The sequence below is a fragment of the Solea senegalensis genome, linkage group LG1 (assembly GCF_019176455.1).
Source record: "Solea senegalensis isolate Sse05_10M linkage group LG1, IFAPA_SoseM_1, whole genome shotgun sequence".
NCBI classification, from domain to species: domain Eukaryota; kingdom Metazoa; phylum Chordata; class Actinopteri; order Pleuronectiformes; family Soleidae; genus Solea; species Solea senegalensis.
This window is the reverse complement of record NC_058021.1, coordinates 19,498,512-19,516,060: the sequence shown is the minus strand read 5'-3', so window position 1 is coordinate 19,516,060 and position 17,549 is coordinate 19,498,512. Positions and strand designations below refer to the sequence as shown.

At 41.4% G+C, this 17,549-nt stretch overlaps 1 protein-coding gene across 1 annotated transcript in view; it reads left to right on the top strand.

The window, feature by feature from the left end:
* The window catches only part of LOC122779562 (cadherin-18-like), a 105,472-nt gene that overhangs the window by 74,373 nt on the left and 13,550 nt on the right, over nucleotides 1–17,549 (top strand). Inside the window, exons 7-9 of the mRNA XM_044042045.1 lie at nucleotides 4,553–4,806; nucleotides 8,167–8,303; nucleotides 16,902–17,026. Of these exons, the coding sequence (XP_043897980.1) occupies nucleotides 4,553–4,806; nucleotides 8,167–8,303; nucleotides 16,902–17,026 (516 nt within the window). The remainder of the gene's footprint in view (nucleotides 1–4,552; nucleotides 4,807–8,166; nucleotides 8,304–16,901; nucleotides 17,027–17,549) is intronic.

Genomic DNA, 17,549 nt, shown 5'->3' with positions numbered 1-17,549 from the left:
TGAAAATATTGCATTTTATTGTTTGAACATACACTTGTTCTTTGCACCATGGTTCTTTTTTGGGCCTTAGGAAGCTGCCTGCTGATTGGCTGGAGTTTTGGAGCGGCAACTCAATGGACCGGAAGTCGTCACAGGCTTGGAGTCGCTGGAGTTGTTTTCCAACATCTGACAAAATAATTGTAAATATATAACGTTTGTTTGATTATAAACATTAGATACTTACAATTATTTTGTCGGCTGTCGTCGGGGAATGAGTTCCAGATGGACAGCTGTCACTCCAAAACTCCAGCCAATAAGCAGGCAGCTTCCTAAGGCCCACCCACAAACAAATCACAGAGCGCAAAGAACAAGTATTTTTAAACAATATATTTGAATGATTAAATCGATTTTTTGCTTCCTGAAATGTGTTGTTTGATTATGTTAGATAGATATACATAGATGGTAGCAGAGGTTTGAAAGACGAGTGGAAAACGTACTGTATGAAAGTGTGAGTGTATGGGTGTGAGTCATAAAAATAATAATAATAACTTGGATTTATAAAGCGCCTTTCACGAAACCCAAGGTCGCTGTGCAAGTAGAAGGAAAAAAAGACAAATCAGAAGAAAAAGACTAACGAACAAACAATCAGGTAGCAAAAACTTGAGGGAGTGAGTTCCAGAGGGTTGGAGCAGCCACACTGAAAGGTGTCGCTGGATGGTGCGGCGGATGGAGAGACTGAGGTCAGCAGATGGAGAGACTTATAGAAGAGGATCCAGAACTTAACGGGGAGCCAGTGCTGTTGTTTCAGCGTGGTGGGTGATGTGTTGCCAAGATTTGGTCTGAGTAAGAACCCTGGCAGCAGAGTTCTGGACATGTTGGAGCCCTTCCAGGGTTTTCTTGGGGACCCCACAAACAGGACGGCGTTGCAGTCGTCCGGGTGTGATGTGATGAAAGCGTGGATGCGGGTCTCAGCGACGGAGTCAGGGAGCGACGACCGGAGGTGGGAGATATGTTTGAGATGGAAAAAGGCGGATTTGAGTGGTCACAAGACGAGAACAGTGCTAGACACAGACTGATTTTACCATTATTAACACAGGAGAGCAGCAGAGCAATAGCTTCCATTAAGTGAGAGGCAGTTGAACATGTAGTAAGTTTTGTAATATGTTTATGCCACTGTTATTGCCGTTTGAGGCTATAAATCAGTGATAGAGAAATCACCGATTGTGAGAAAATGTTCATATCAAGCAAATTGTCCACATTATTGTTTATATTTGAACTCATGCCAGTACACTCAATATGTACAGTCATTTTAACAGATACTTTGAGGATTTACCCACATCATTTACACACATTTACTGAGCTGAACACCAAACACCACAGCTTATACTGTTTAACGAGGTCCAGGCTTGGCTGTGTGCAGCACTGGAGCAGACAAGAACACGATGACACGGTACCTTTTTTTTTTTTGTTTTCAGCTGGTGCTTTCATGTCGTCTGTCACCGCCGTCCTTGCACCGTGATTCGTCATTCTTTTTAAAAGACTCAGTCATGTGTGATTCTCCGCTGAAAGCAGTTGAGCCTGAAACGCTGAGATTGGCTCGTCCAACAGCTGCAGAGTAACACAGAAGAATCCATTTGGAAAATGGGTTCCCCCCCATCTGTGAAGCAGCAACGCAAGTCTTTGAAAGTAGTTAAACAAGGGTCCGCCATTAGATCTGTGTTAATGTGTGATGGTGAATCAGCATGTACCCTGAAGCTGAGGAAGCTAAACCGTGTCAGAAGGTCCAGTAATCACCTGGCTCTGAATGACTTCAGCTTATACACTTAAACCTGACGAAGTAGCTCTGCTCATAAGTCATAATCTCTTGAAAGTTCAGTGGAAAAACCAAAGCTCTTGAAAGAGTGACCGTCATCACCTCCACCACCACCTGCTCCTGACAAGTGACCAGGTTCAGCAGTGATGAATCCCGGGCGACATGTGACACGGCTATCTTTAACAACGACAGCGATTCACCGTCAGGCTACAGCGAGCAGTACTAGGCTCGTGACAAATCGGCTGGAGTGTTACTGAGTAGTCGCGCCCTCGTATCACAAATGTGAACTCTGGCTTAAGAGGCGACTCATATAATGAGAGAGTGTCCAAATCCAATAGTTTAAAAAACAGTTACTTTTCCTGCCTCGGCCGGACATCGATAAAAGAAATCAGTTCATAAAATAAAGTGTTAAAGCACTCAAATTAACCAAACGTACAGCAACGCAAAAATCATTCCAAAACAGAATGCATTTCCTGACCGGTGAGCCCTCAATTTGTTACAACCCGGCGACGCACACACAAACTTATCTGTGACTGATGGGGGTTAACTTAAGTAAATATCAATAATCTCGATGAGCTCAGGCAGTCGGAGTCAGTGGTTTGTCAAAGTGATGAATGTGTGGTGCATGTTGTGTGCATGTGTGTGTGTGAAAAGAGATAAAGGAAAACCGAGGTTTGTTGCCGAGTGAAGATGAGCTACAACACACTGGCATCTTAATTAGGCAGCCTACAGTCACTGGGAACGTTGACCAGGTGTTCCCAGTCTGCGTAATTGCACCTCAGCTACACACCTGCAAGACATTCCCAGACACGCGGCGCACAGGAGCGAGGATCCACGATCCAAGGCCATCGCACGAACAACAGGGGGATTTTACAAGCCCTTTTCATATCGTTATTGAATTTTCAGATTGTTCTTCTGCTGTGTACTCAATGGTAATTATCTGGAATTTATTTAATAGACTCATTACCTCCAGGGAATATTCCGTATGCCATGTAATGCTGCGGGGAAAGCAAAGACCTACTTGTTTTCTCGTAGAAGCAATCAGCTTGAGAAAAGCAAATGAGCTCCAGTGCGCCACTAATTATCGATGCTGGTGTTACTGTCCAGATAAATCTCATCATAGTCCTGAAGCAGGGATGCCAGATAGCTCACCTCGCTGAGCTGGCTGCTGTATTTTCAACCTGTCTCACCCACTTTCACATCCACTCTTTCCTACCAAACTGCAACTAAATGCTCTGACGCTCTATTCGAGAGTCACATGACTTGGCAACGTTGAACTATACTTTTGTCACGTGCAAGAGACCTGAAACAGTATTCTTCTCTCCCAGTTTGAACATTAATAAAGAAAAACAATACAAAAAGAAAAGAAAAACAAATTTACAATGGAAGCCCATTTCAGCCAGAAAAAAAAGAGGTATAAAAAGTCGAAATTATGAGATGAAAAATCATAATTATGAGGTGTAAGTCATAATTATGAAATAAAAAGGTGGAAATTATGAGATAAAAGTGGAAATTATCAGCTAAAAGGTCAAAATCATGTGATGAAAAATCATAATTATGAGGTGAAAGTCATAATTATAAGATAAAAAGTCATGATTATGAGGTGAAACTCATAATTATGAGATAAAAAGGTGGAAATTATGAGCTAAAAGTGGAAATTATGAGCTAAAAGGTTGAAATGATGAGATAAAAGGTCATTATTTCGTCTTTTTTTAACCTCGTTTTGTGTCTGAATGATTACGATCATAGGGTTAGGGTTGCAGAAACATTGTCCACCTTTACAGTAAAGGTGGACAATGTTTCATCCCACTTTACAACACCAAGCCCAAAACATCTACTAAACACTAATGACACCATTTTTTGTGCTGGTGATGTGAGTTGTAGTAAAATGATTGTGCACACTAATAATCCAAGAGTATAGAATAGAATAGAATAGAAATACTTTATTCATCCCCAAGGGGAAATTGTTTTAACATACCAGCAATACAAACAAATATTATAAACATAAAATGTAAAATGTGCAACAGTGGGAAAAAAAATAGTAGAGTAGAGTAGTGTTAATATTTAAATGTCCGGCCCACTTGGCTGACCAATCAGCACGGAGCCACTCTCAACTGCCAATCCAAATGTTTCATCTTGATTTTTGTTGTTTATAATGTATATTACGTGTGCTTTGGCTTTACCATTGGGAGCTGTTGTCCATTTTTAGTTATACACTAGTGTATGGTCACAGATTCTGTGTGTGTGTGGTGCTCTTTTCTAAAGAATGCTTTAAAAAAATGCTTTACAAGTTTATAATGAGGCAATAAGAATACAAATGATGTATAAAATGATATCCTGAAGTAAAAAAACCTCTTCTACGGAGTCACATTTATGGTTTTCCGTCACCCGTCCTTGACCATTCACGCAATTGGCCTTCACATTGCTGCTGTTAGCATATACTACACAAATTGTTTATGTAACTAGGCTTCTGTGAGTTCTGCATGACCACCTGGTGCATTCCCTCAGGCTTCAGCCAAGTCTGAAACTAGCACCTGACCGACCTTTGAGGAGGTAAAAGTGTCAGTGGCTGAGGAGAGCAGAAATAACACATAAAAAGCTTTTTAGTTTATTCGAAGAAGGTTAAGTAAAGGAGGCCGTAGCGCCACAGTGCAGATGCCGTCTGCCATAAAACTATAACAATAATAGCAAAGACATTAAAATGGCATAAAAGTTGCAGGAACGTGTCCTCCAGATGTTCTTTTTGGTTTTTCCCCACAGCCTCTTAACTACGAGAAGAGAAAAGTGCACACGCTCAACATTGAAGGCTCCAACACTCACTTAGACTCCCGCTTCTCCCACCTGGGACCATTTAAGGATTCAACATCGCTGCGAGTCATTGTCGGGGACGTGGACGAGCCTCCCGTCTTCTCCATGGACTACTACATCATGGACGTGTATGAGAACTCACCCGTTGGCACCCAAGTGGGCACTGTAATCGCTATGGACCCGGACAGCACCAACAGCCCCGTCAGGTAAAAGAAACCATTAATTCACTTCATTTTAAACACATGACACAGTGATTATAACCCATAGAGACTGTTCCAGGAGACTAGCAGGGGTAGAAGAGTGTGACAGAAATACCTGGAGGTTGAGGTGTTCTGACGAGGAAAACTACAGCAAGTCCATTGAAGAGACTGTGAAAACCTAATTTCTCTGAAAATACCAATTTTTTTCCTCCCACTTTTGGCGCTTTTTCCATGCAGTTCAAGCACTACTCGTGGGCGGGGTCATCATAGCTTGAGATTTACCGCGACACACGCCGTTTTATACGTCAGCCACCAAACACGGGAACACCAGCACCCTGTCGACAGACCACGGTGTATTTTTGCAGACAGCAGCCACCTCACTGAAACACTCTACCCCGGGTTTTTAAAAATGATTTTAGAAAATCATTTAGAAAGGATTTTGATTCTTGTGTCGCACTCATGACACGAGCTCAGCTCGCTTTGAACCTCGCCAGTGCAGGGACCAAAAGAAGCACCAGGTACTATCCTATGACAGAGTATCAGGATCTCTTAGAAAAAAGAATACTCTGACCTGGAGAGTTGTTAAAATGAGGGCTGTGGAGCATTTCGTGGAATTGTACTTAGAATAGGTTTCGCGATACTTTTTATTCATCCTTTGACACATCAAGATCACATCGCTGCTTTTGTGGAGGGGGAAATAGCAGGAACTGGTCGACGGTAGGGTTAGCGGTGCATGCATCGGCGGGCCATTCAGAGGGGTTTTGTGGTTTCTCAAGAACGAGTCGAGGTCTGGCGAGCATGGCGTCTCCAACGCCGGCAGTACAGTACTACTTTATTCTCGTAAATGTACGTCTTTAATCTCGTACATTTGCGACTTTATTCTCGTGAATTAAGACTTTATTCAAGAAGTTTGTGATTTTTTTTTCTTCTCAATGTGGCCCTCTAACTCCGTCATACTATTCCTGATGGAAAAGCCAAAAAACCGAGTAGAATCGAGCCGAGTAAAGCTAGCACTGTATAATGCCATTACCTGCTTATGTCTTCTGGAGCACAGAGACACGGGCACAACGGTGCTTTCTCACAGCCTTGGCAGGTTGAAAGAAATGTGTGAAGTGATCATTGGTGTGGCTCAGTAATGTGCACTAACTCACAGGTGAGCAACAGCTGGGGAACCAAACCAAAAATCCTGCAATAGTTTTATGCAGTTTCTTGCTGCTATTGGAGTGCATTGTGTCCGATTTGTTGTCCACTGTCATGGCGCCTGGGAGTTGACCTGAACGAAAGTGGGAAGTGTTGCTCCTCTAGCTCGTTGACATCAGAGTTAACGTTGTTCCAAGAAAGTCCCAGAACAGCAACACTGTGTTACACAGCAATGTGCAAAAGTCTTTTGGTTTGGACTGATGTGACTGAGAGTGGGTCTGATATACTAACACACCACTCGTACAGCATGTGTATGTAATACTCAAGCATGACTTGAATAAACCTGGTCTAATTCACTGGATTTTTTTCACAGCAGATATTTGTTGACATGAAATAATATTTTTTTTACCAGTAACATTAATTATGGTTCTACTCCAGGTTTAAGAGAACAGAAATTGTTTTTTTTGTTTTTTTCTTTTTTAAATCAGTGTTTATTGCTGGGGTATTTTTCACTGTTTTACATCATTTTAAAATGTAATTTGTAATCCTTGCATCAAAGGAATTTTGTGTTTTACACATTACGAGTAGGGCAACACGGTGGTGTAGTGGTTAGCACTCTCGCTTGTAGCGAGAAGCCCGGTTGGAACAAGGGTCATTCTGCATGGAGTTTGCATATTCTCCCCGTGTGTGCGTGGGTTCTCTCCGGGTTCTCCGGCTTCCTCCCACAGTCCAAAAACATGCAATGTGGGGATTAGGTAAATTGGACACTCTAAATTGACCATAGGAGTGAGTGTGAGAGTGAATGGTTTTTTGTCTCTAGCTGTGTGTGTGGCCCTGCGATGGACTGGCGAACTGTCCAGGGTGTACCCCGCCTATCGCCCGATGTAGCTGAGATTGGCACAGCACCCCCCGCGACCCTCTGGTGGAGGATAAAGCGGTTAGATGATGACTGACTGACACATTACGAGTGTCAAGAGCTCAGAGAATTGATGTAGCAGGAATTACAATGGGGCTGTGTCAGTTTGGTTTTATGAACCGGACCCACCATATGTTTCATGGATCTGTAAAATATACATATATTGTTTGCAGGACTTATTTTTCATGCTGTGCATATGAGTGCGAAATAACATGTTTCCTTACCAGAACGAAGTGCATGTGGAACAATGCAGCTGTGAGCGAGAAGGTTTCAGATACGCTTCTTTTAATGATATCAATTTTGAGATCGTTCAAACTTGAGTTTTTTTGTGGATGATGTCTTTTTACTGCAGCACCAACAAGCTGTGTGTGTGTGTTTGTGTGTGGAACTCATACAAATCCTTCAGCACAGCTGGGAATAAAACACGATCACTCCCTTTGAAATTGTGATTGAGAATTCAAGTTGTAAAAATTGTATCATCTGTGTGTCTTTTTTCTAATCCCTGGAAGATATGAGCAAAAAAGTTAGACTGGAAAGTTTTCTGGAAGGCACTTGACGATGACTTTAAATGATAGAAACAAGGAGTCGAGTAACAATGATAGAAATCTGTAAAATGCATGGTTTCTTCCTCACAGCTATAGACGGTCAATACCAGCATCTTAAAGGAAGTAGAGCATAGGCATTCACTGTAATAATCTTTCTCAGCAAGCAGCATATTACAACCTATAGTTGCATTTTATGGTTAGGTAACCGTAGTGGCTTTTGTAATTATGATGGGAACAAGGGAAGAATTCAGGTGGCTGTTTAAGGAGGAGGAGGAGGAGCAGCAGGGCCGGGCTGGATGGATTGGTCCACGGCTTTCAGGAACAGCTCCTCTTGACAGTTGTCTCACTGCGGTTGTGGCATGCATGGGACATTGTGGACATAGGACTTTTTTTTTTTTCCCCCATGCAATGCTTTACACAAACTCTCTGCTCTGCATTCTAACTGGATCGCTCATTTGACAGGCTGTTGTTTGTCAGAAAATGACTGTAATGACTAATCTAGAATTATGGATACATTATGTGCATCGACCGCGACACTATAGGCAAGCGGAGGAGAGATGAGGCGATTGCAGTCGTTTTCCTAACGCGCGAGTACAGTTTGTGAGTGGATGATGATGATGATGATGACAGTGGGGAGGCTTCAGGAGCGAGTCGACGACCACATTTGTCTCCGGTTAGCTATAAACGTGTCAAGGATCCTCGCGTGACGGCGTGTTTTGTATTATATAGTATGAGTCTTTAATACGCCGTCCCTCTGTATCGCAGGTACTTCATAGACAACGAAGAGGAACGACCTTTGTACTTCACCATCGGGGTGAACAGCGGCGTGATCAGGACTACGGAGGTTCTGGACCGGGAAGAAAGAGCATGGCATAACATCACCGTGATGGCTGCAGAAGTGGGTACGTTTCGCTGTCACAGCAAGACCACACCTGTCTGTCTGTCTGTCTGTCTGTTTTCTTCTCTATAACCGCCCATTTATTTGTCCCCAAGTCTTTGAAACAGCAATCGCTCTCTCAAACCATCCATCCATTGCACCCTGCATGTGACCTCACTCAACATGTCCCTACTTGTTTTGAAGACAACAGGGTTTGAACTTTTGTTTTTTCTGCCAAAGTTAAGGAGAAAAGTTTCAGCCTTTACTTTATTGCACTTGAACTTTTTTAAAGAAGCAGCTGATTTGTTCCGTTTGAGCTTGCTCGACTTATTGAGAATTGTTGTAAGCAAAGTAAAAACCAGGGTTATATTGAGGGACCTTTCCTGAGGTGTAAACTATTTCTTATTTCTACTTTGTGGAGCTGAAGGCTGCTAATCATTTTTATTCACATTGGGCCAAATATGACTGTCATATACAGTAGGAGGCTTTACTTTTATGCCCCAAGGCTCCTCAGAGCATGTTAGGGACCTTTAAAACGGAATACTGCGGAGGACTTTATTAAATGAATGAATGAATGTAAATGAGTAAATTAAGATGCAAAAACTTTGCAAAAACACCTCTTAGTAAGTGAAAATGGAATAATAATTAGTCTTATTGGTATTAATATTCTGTGACTGTGAAAATTAAATGAAAACACTGTGACATTAAAGCGAAATTCAAAGTTGTGCAGTGGGCTAAATGAAATGTTTATATAAATATGTTAATTAAGATACGCTATGAACGGTGCACAACCACACAATTTACACCTTTCATAATGAAAGTCACAATTAAAATTAAAACGCAGTGTTCCGACGACATGGAAATTAAAGAGATTATTCTTATGGAGGGAAAAGAAAAAGAAAAGTCATTCTCTAACACAATAAAAAAGAAATAATAACAGTTATTAAAATGGAAGTTCATTCTGAATATGTTCTGGCTGCCGTCCTAACAAACTGAAGTTGTGGGTCAGCGGATGATGAAGAGGATCGGGGATATGGATGTTTATTCCGTGGATATACAGTAACTTTACAAATTTGCTGGATTACATGTGGAAATATGTAAAATTTCGTCAGAAGTCACATTTAAAGATCTGAAGGGACATCACAGAGATCGTGTCTGTGCCAAACACTCCTGAGGAATTCTTCATTAATTCTTCCTTTTTGATCCTCCCCTCTCATCTCGCCAATTACCGCTTCTTCCACACTTTAGCGCACAATAGTGTGAGTAATGGAGTGAGCAGGGGCATTAATAAATGCCAGGTGGCTCAGTCACCCTGATGCCGAGTCTCTGGAGATTAATCTGAGGACTGGGCCTCCGGTGCCAGAGGGACACTTGCACTATAATTTAAAAATTAAAGATGCTACTCCAGCAAGTCTCTCCTTATGTGAACTACTGGGAAATCAATCTTAATTTAAAATCAGTCCTAATGCAAAAGGAGATAAGACAGCGTTAAATTAAAAGCCATCACCTCTTGACTTTAAGCCTTTTTCGGGTTGAGGGTGAGGGACAGAGATGATTCTGTAGCGTGTTTTAGTTTTAGAGTGCTCGATCACACACGGAAACTACAAAAAATGCTATGTTTTGTTTGAAGTGCTAGAGAATAATATTTCATCACGTGTACATTTCTTAGACTAAAAGATCAATGGTTAATGTCATGTAAACATGTTAATGTAGCTAAAATCCAGCTAGTCTTAATCGGACTAACTTACCTGAATAACGCAATTCATAGTCCGATTTCTCTCGCTCAGTCGGACTCGGCACCAACATGTCCACCAAGTTTCCTTTTTCCTTTTTGCTGGGAAAAGAACAAACAACACGATGGCGTCGGTGAGAGCGAAAGCTATGAAGGCGACTCACTTTTGGTCTGATATACATCGAGGAGCCACAGTGTGATCCATCTCACCGTTCCCTGGTTGTTTTTCTGTGACGTAAAGGTCAACAGGAAACTGATTCCAAACACACACTTGTACAAGTTGTCCGGTTGCCTGTCTTAGTTGGACCGTGGCCTTGGCTCAGTTAAACTGTGCATGTAAACTTGCTGATTATTCAGCTGACACTCCAGGACCATCACTATCTCAGTTCGGGGTTGTATCTGCTATTTCTTGTTGTCGGATTTTTGTATTTTAAGTATAGGTTGATAAATTGTGTGAATTGATTCACTGTTTCCAAATGTCTGCACTGTTTTTCGTCACTTATTGAACTGACTGGACTGCAACTATTTGCACTTCCGGGTAAGATGTCTAACTTAATTTCGTTATAAAATAATACTTTGTACTTCAGACCAGATTTTGTTGGTCTGTTGTGCAGTTGAGTTCCACAGCCTCAAAATACACAGTAGCAATTATGTCAACAAAGCACCTTAGTTTAGCACCATGTGCATTCACATGTATATGAAGGATTTGCTATTGAAACCGTGAATTGAACCTGAATCTATAGCAACGACACATGCATTGTGCGCCGTGTGAGATCGAGTCCTTCCTTTGCCATTCATTTTTATTCATCAAATTAAAAATAGCATTTCAACCCATGTTTTACCTGTTTTAATACATGCTTTCATTTGGTTTCTACATATATTTATGATACAAAGGGATGAAAAAAAAGAATAAGGGCAAATCATTTGTTTGAGTGACAGCAGCTGTGAGGGGCATAATGTGTTTGTGACTGACTGCGAGGGCGTCTGAGTTCTGAATGACAGCTGTTTGAAAGTTGTGTCTGTGTTTGATTGACAGCCATGTCATCGTCAAACGTTTGCGCATCAGTTTGGACGTTTCACTTTGTGCACACCTACAGTGCATGTCGGAGACACCGTGTACACAGTGTCACAGAGCGCAATCGCAGCCATTCACTGCGTCGCGTGACCGTGAGTGTCACAATCACCAAAATATGTAACAGCGACCTTGCACTTAGCATCAGCACTGACACAGTATATTGAAGATGCACGGATTGAGATACAGCAAATGTAAACAAAGCTTGAGTCGTTATTGGTATTGAGGACTAACGACATGGCCGGTATCTTTACAGACTGAAGTCACACTCGTGTGGTAGTTTTAAGTGCTGGTTAATGTGCTGCAGCAGAGCGGCCAATTAGCCGGAGCCAAACTGACATTAGTGCGGCGCAGTTCTCCCCCTCTCTTAAATGTTTGTTTGGTTGTTAGCGTCTGTGGCCAGTAGAGTTCTGCACGGGAATACATCTGGCAAAGATCTGTGGTTTATTAAATATGTTTTCATTAAAATCTAGAAGAACTAGAAGAGTGTACTTGGTATGTACAGTATGTGTGCGTGCCAGAACAATAGGGTGAGGCAAAAGTTCCTCAAAAATACTTTCTGTTTATAATTGCATGTTAAATAAAGCACATACTATACAATCTGGTGAATTTAAGGTGTTGTACAGAGATGGTTTGGGAAGAAAGCAATAAAGCAAAATGGAATAAAAACAGAAAACCACATGAAGAAATATGTTGTGACTTGTGCCCTTTTGGAGACAAATGAAGTATTTAGAACTGCATTAAAGTGAATTTTAAAAGCATAGATTATTCACCTGTGTCACCAATTCAGCAAAATTACTGACTACTCAGATTACAGATATGAGAAAGTGCTTTGCTGTAGACTTTTTTTGTGTTTGTCTTTCAAGGACCTGGGGCTTTTTGGGAAGCCTCGACAGCACGCGGCATCAGAGAAGTGTTGGGGGAGGCAGAGAAGGAAGGATTTTTGGCTCTGGCTGAGACAATGGGACGTTGGCACATAGGGACAGAGCAGCCTCATAACAATTAGTAGATTAGCTGTAGGGGCTGTCAGGGAGAGGCCCATGTTTACGTCTCCTCTACCAGGAGATCTTGCTTGATGAGGGGGCAAAACATTTATGAGCGGCGGCTCCCAGCTGGTGACCCCTGCAGCTGATAACAAAGACATCGGCCAAGTGCAGCAGGAAGAGTGTTAGACATCAAAAGTGCCCAAAACGAAGACGAAAGAATCTCGTGTTCCCATTAAACAAGAGATTGATTGCCTTTTTAAAGACATTCTCACTTGGGGGTTTTGACAAGTAGACCTGTAGCTCTCGATTGTAAATCCAATATCGATCGGAGCGGCCACAAAATTCAACTCACACTAAAGCGATAACTAGTATAACTAGTGCTATTGTCGTGTTTGTAGCATCAGACCTTATGAGACCTTTTTCAGTGGTCGTACTGGAACCACGCTACGGAACGCAGAGGAGGTCACGGGCAGACTGAGCAGTGCAACAAACACAGAGAGGAATCGCTGTCCTCCACCGTTTGTGTGTAGTTGAGAGCAGAGTCTCTCAGATGTTTTAACTGACCTTCGCTCCTGCCTGTTACAGTGTGTGTCTGCTCGGAAAGTGCATCTTTGCAGTGGCAAGCCGCTCCCCAGATACTCTCTGTAAGCTGTCTCTAATGGAATGAGCTGAGGAGTGGAGAGGGGATTTTAGAAAGAGGAGCGATCACAGGGAGGGAAAAGATGAGGTGATAAAGACAAAAAAGTACGGAACACGGTGGGAGTTCTGCAGTTTGAAGTTTACTTTTTCGAGAAGTGTATGTGTTATCCTCCTGTTATCTGACGCAAGTGACCAGTTAATGGCAAAGCCACATATATTTATGAGACATCTTATAATTAATGTAAATTTAACACAATGCTGCAAGCAGGTTAAAAGGAAAGTGTAAAAATATTTTAAAAAATTGTGCCAAACACAGCTTTTTTAACTCTTCTTATGCGTGTTGTTGAGTCAAAGTTATGGTAATGATATAAAATAGTAACACTAATTGTGAAGAAGTCCCAAAATAGCACTTTTTTTTAAACCATTATATTTTTGCTTATAAAAACGAGCCAAGGGAACTTTGAACGGTAACAAATTTCACAAATTAAATCCGATTTTCAACATTTTGAGTACTTTTTTTGCTCAGGTGTGTTTATATAGTTGGTGAAAATGAAAAAAAGAAAATCAAATCAGGTTATCTGGAGATTGTGCAGAAAAAAAGGATGTAAGACACTCCCTTATAGCCTCTGTGTATATTGCACAGTTTAGCATCGTAATGGACTCTATTCTCTGTGTTCTAAGGGTTCTGAGTGCACAGTCTCACAGTGATGTGTTGGTGTACACACACACACACACACACCCACACACACACAGACATGTTTTGCTGTTTCTTGTGTCTCAGCTGAAACACCAGTAGACCACTTAACTGCTTCAGTAGAGACAGAACTAAGCAGTCACAAGTTCTGCTACCTCCACAGAGGACTATCATTAGGATCACATCATGTTAAAGAGCATTGGGACACCGTGGAGAAGGAGGAGAACGTGTATTTATTATTTTTATGTAATGCAATTTTCCGGACATTGCTCATTAACGTTATACACACACACACAGCATAGGAATTGTGTTTCCACTCACATGTGTCATCATTTATTGTCTATTTACCTAAAAATGCTACTGTACAGAAAAGAGACCACATCGCACCTGTGTTGCGCTCCCTCCACTGGCTTCCTATTCGTTTTAGGAGTGACCTTTGGTTTTGTGAAAGTTATTACTATAGTTATTTTAAAATGTTTTTCTTGTTTTTTTTTCTTAACTGTTTGGCACCATCATTCCTCTCTGAACTTCTTTTTCTTCACGCCCCATCCCGAGCTCTTAGGTCTTTTTTTTAACTGCCTCTAAACTTTCGAACGAGTTACCCATGGGAATTAAATCTGCGCCCACTATCATTTTAAAAGCACTTTTAAAGACCCATTGCTCTTCTCTTTGGCCTTCACTTCAGCATAAGAAGAGTCAACCCGGACACTTCTATCTAGATTTTTACCATTTTATAATGTCATGTTATGTTTACTGTTTTACTTTTATGATTTTTTTTTTTTTTATTATTATTATTGATTTTATGTTTTATACCTTTTATGTTGCTGTACCTTCAGGTCTGTGAAGCGCTTTGGTCAACACTGGTTGTCTTTTAAATGTGCTTGAGAAATAAAGTTGACATCAGAAGCTGTTGAAGAAGACCAGAAACTAGTAAATGATACTAACTGAGAATTGAGGTATATCAACTGTGATTATGCTCATTTTACACACACTGCATAGCCCTGTGTGCGCCTGTGTGCGTGTGAGTGATAGTGAGATAGAGCTCAGGTGCTTGATTAACACATATTTTCTGCATCTGCAGGTCATAATCTCACTGTTAACTAATGACCTGGCATTGTTCAAAAATGCATGTGTTAAATGATTCTCATGATGTAGTGCATTAGCATCCTCAGCACTCAAAAATAGGATTCATCTCACTTAATGACAAGAAAATTTTATTATCAAATATTATCAAACTGGTGACAGACTACAAATCTAATGCCCCAGAGTTTATAAAGAAATGAAATATCTGTTTGCAGAATGAAATGAAGGGAGCAAGTATCCGAGTATCAGATGTCCCTTTCATTTGTCATGAGAGTCCTCGTGGCGATGATGTGGTCAAATGTATTATTCCACTGGGTGTCATCTCACTATGATCAGTGGCGTGTGAGATATTGAATGTGACGGATGAATGAACAAACAAATGGAAGGTACGGACTCCAGCCGTTTGCATAGTATGAGTTACACAACATCACAACGGAAAATGGGGGAAATTGACAAAATGGTGGTGAGGTGAAGTTTTTTAAATATTCACTAATATGGAAATGAAGGTGTGCTTGTTTACTAATCCCAGGCTTTGATGTGACAATGTTGGAAATGATCACGTAATTCCTTATTTTCTAAGAATCTTGTCTAGTTTAAATTGATCTCCTCTTTTAAATGCAAAAGCAACAACAACATTCTGTGAGTGATGTCTGGGGTTTTTTCTTAGTTTCTACATCAGATGTTGATTTCAACTGAATGACCAGGACAGGGTGAGGACAGTTGTCATTTGCAGAGTTCTGAGTCCTGACTTATATTTGGTCTTGGCCCCCGTTGCAGGTTCTTGCACGGGGGCAGCAGAAACTGCAGAGTTATTTTGAGTCCCGCCTGCCTGGTGTGGGTAGTAAAAAACGTTTATGGGTTTTCTAATGGTCAGAAAATCCATAAAGAGACACACAATCCATAAAGAGCAAGACAGAGCGGGGCAAGGAGGGGCTGAGTGTATCAATGAGCTGCACTGAGTGTTGAAAGGACGCGCCTTGATGAGAAATCTGATGTTTGAACTTTTATTTTATCATGAGAAAGCGTCAAAAACAAACACTTTCACTGTGTGTCTTTGTGGACACCCCTAAAACCAAATTGCCCTAAGGGATTATTAAAGTCACTTTGTGCCGTATATTGCATTGTCATTACAAGTCAGTATGTGGTCTATATCACATGGAGTTCAGGATGTATGTGCACTACTGCTAGTTTCACCAAGGTAAAAAAAAGAGTTGATGTATCCAACAGGTTCATGTGTATGTTATGGGTTTAAAATGCAATAAAGCAATCAGAATACCAGACAACTTTCCTTTTAAAAGCCAGGTGTCCTTCCATCTCTTAAGGCCCTGGTATACTTCCGCATACACATGTCGTGGACCCTGGTATTCTTGCATGTCAGGGTCCTGTAGTATCCCACTTCACCAGTGGAAGTTCATTTTGTGCGTGTGCTGTCAACGTGTACCCAACACACTCTTTGCGCGTAGTTCCAAAATCTGCGATGTGTTGGGAAGTATACCAGGGCCTATTAAAATATCTATGATTAAGGCACATTTGGCCACATTTATTCATGCTGTTTTTCCAGTCTTTAGTCTTTTTCCATCGGTCAGCCATCTGTCTTTCATTCTAGAACAGGGGTGTCAAACTCATTTTTGTTCAGGGGCCACATACAGCACAATTTGATCTCAAGGGGGCCGGACCAGTAAAAATAGTAAAATAATAGCATAATAACCTATGAACAACAAGAACCCCTTTGTTTTTTCTCCTTTGTTTTACATTTACTGAAGGATAATTTTACAAAACATGAAATTTCTTGAGTGCAATTTCAACAATATTGTGACTAAATTTACTATTTTCACAGCACACTGGATCTATAAAGGCACAAACATTTAGTCACGGGTATCTGGAGCATTTGACATTACGTTAAGATTAGTGTGAAATTTTAACAAATTCATCCTGTGGGCCGATTGGACCCACTGGCGGGCCGGCTCTGGCCCCCGCCGTATGTTTGACACCCCTGTTCTACAACATCCCAATGAATGATGCTATGTGTTGCTTTGTTAGTAACAACAATACAGTTCATGGTGCATTGTGGGATACTATGAGTCATTTACCATTGGCTCTGATTATGTCCGTATACTGCATGGCATCTTCTGAACAGCAGCACGTTTCCCTGGTCACATCCCATTGTTGGTAGCATCATGTGGATCACTCGGTCACTTGAAAGGTTGTTAGAGAACAAGTGATACACGGTGTTCTCTGGTATCTGATCTGATCTGAATCTGCTTAACAACAAGCAGCTACTTTTAAAATACAGAGGGGAAAGAAAAGAAAAAAACCTTGTAAAAACCTCATTCTGTTCAAGGATAGTTCTGAGAGAAAAACAGAGTCATTACCTCTGCTGTCAGCAGCTTAAGCCTGTGTCTTATGTACATTTTCAGACAATCCACGCATGGTGAGTCATGTCCCCGTCACAATCCAGGTCCTGGACGTCAATGACAACATTCCGTCAATCGCTGGAGGCAACAGCGCAGTTATCGTGTGCACCAGCACCAAAAATGGACAGGTATGTTCCTCAAGCTTCAGTGCTTCATTTCTTCTTATGTTATTATTATTTTTTATCTATTACCTTGTCTTTGCTGATGCTATACCGTGAGTTTCCCCACTGTGTGGGACAATGTTTTTTTTTTTTTTTTTAATCTGACACAAAAATTCACAGAATCAAACCATTAAAATCATCCCCAGTACACAGTCACACCTTGGAGGAGTGGATAAAAGTGTGAAACTGCTTACAGAGGTGGCATGTGTTCATCCTCATCATACTGTGACTGTGGCACCTCGGTGTCCACATCTTGTTATACCTCAAAGACTCACACAAGCGGCAACAACACAAGCAGACACGCTATCGCCAAGCAACAGAGTGAGTCATAAACCTGTAGTCTGGGTGTCTCTAAGCAAGAGAGCACAGTCTGTCGAGCCGTCTCCACCGCACAGGTCACAGCGCCAAATCATTAGCCACACAGAGCTTCAGCGGCTTGAGTCGAGTTCACATTTGCTGTGATCAAGAGTCTCTCAACCTTTTTGAAAAG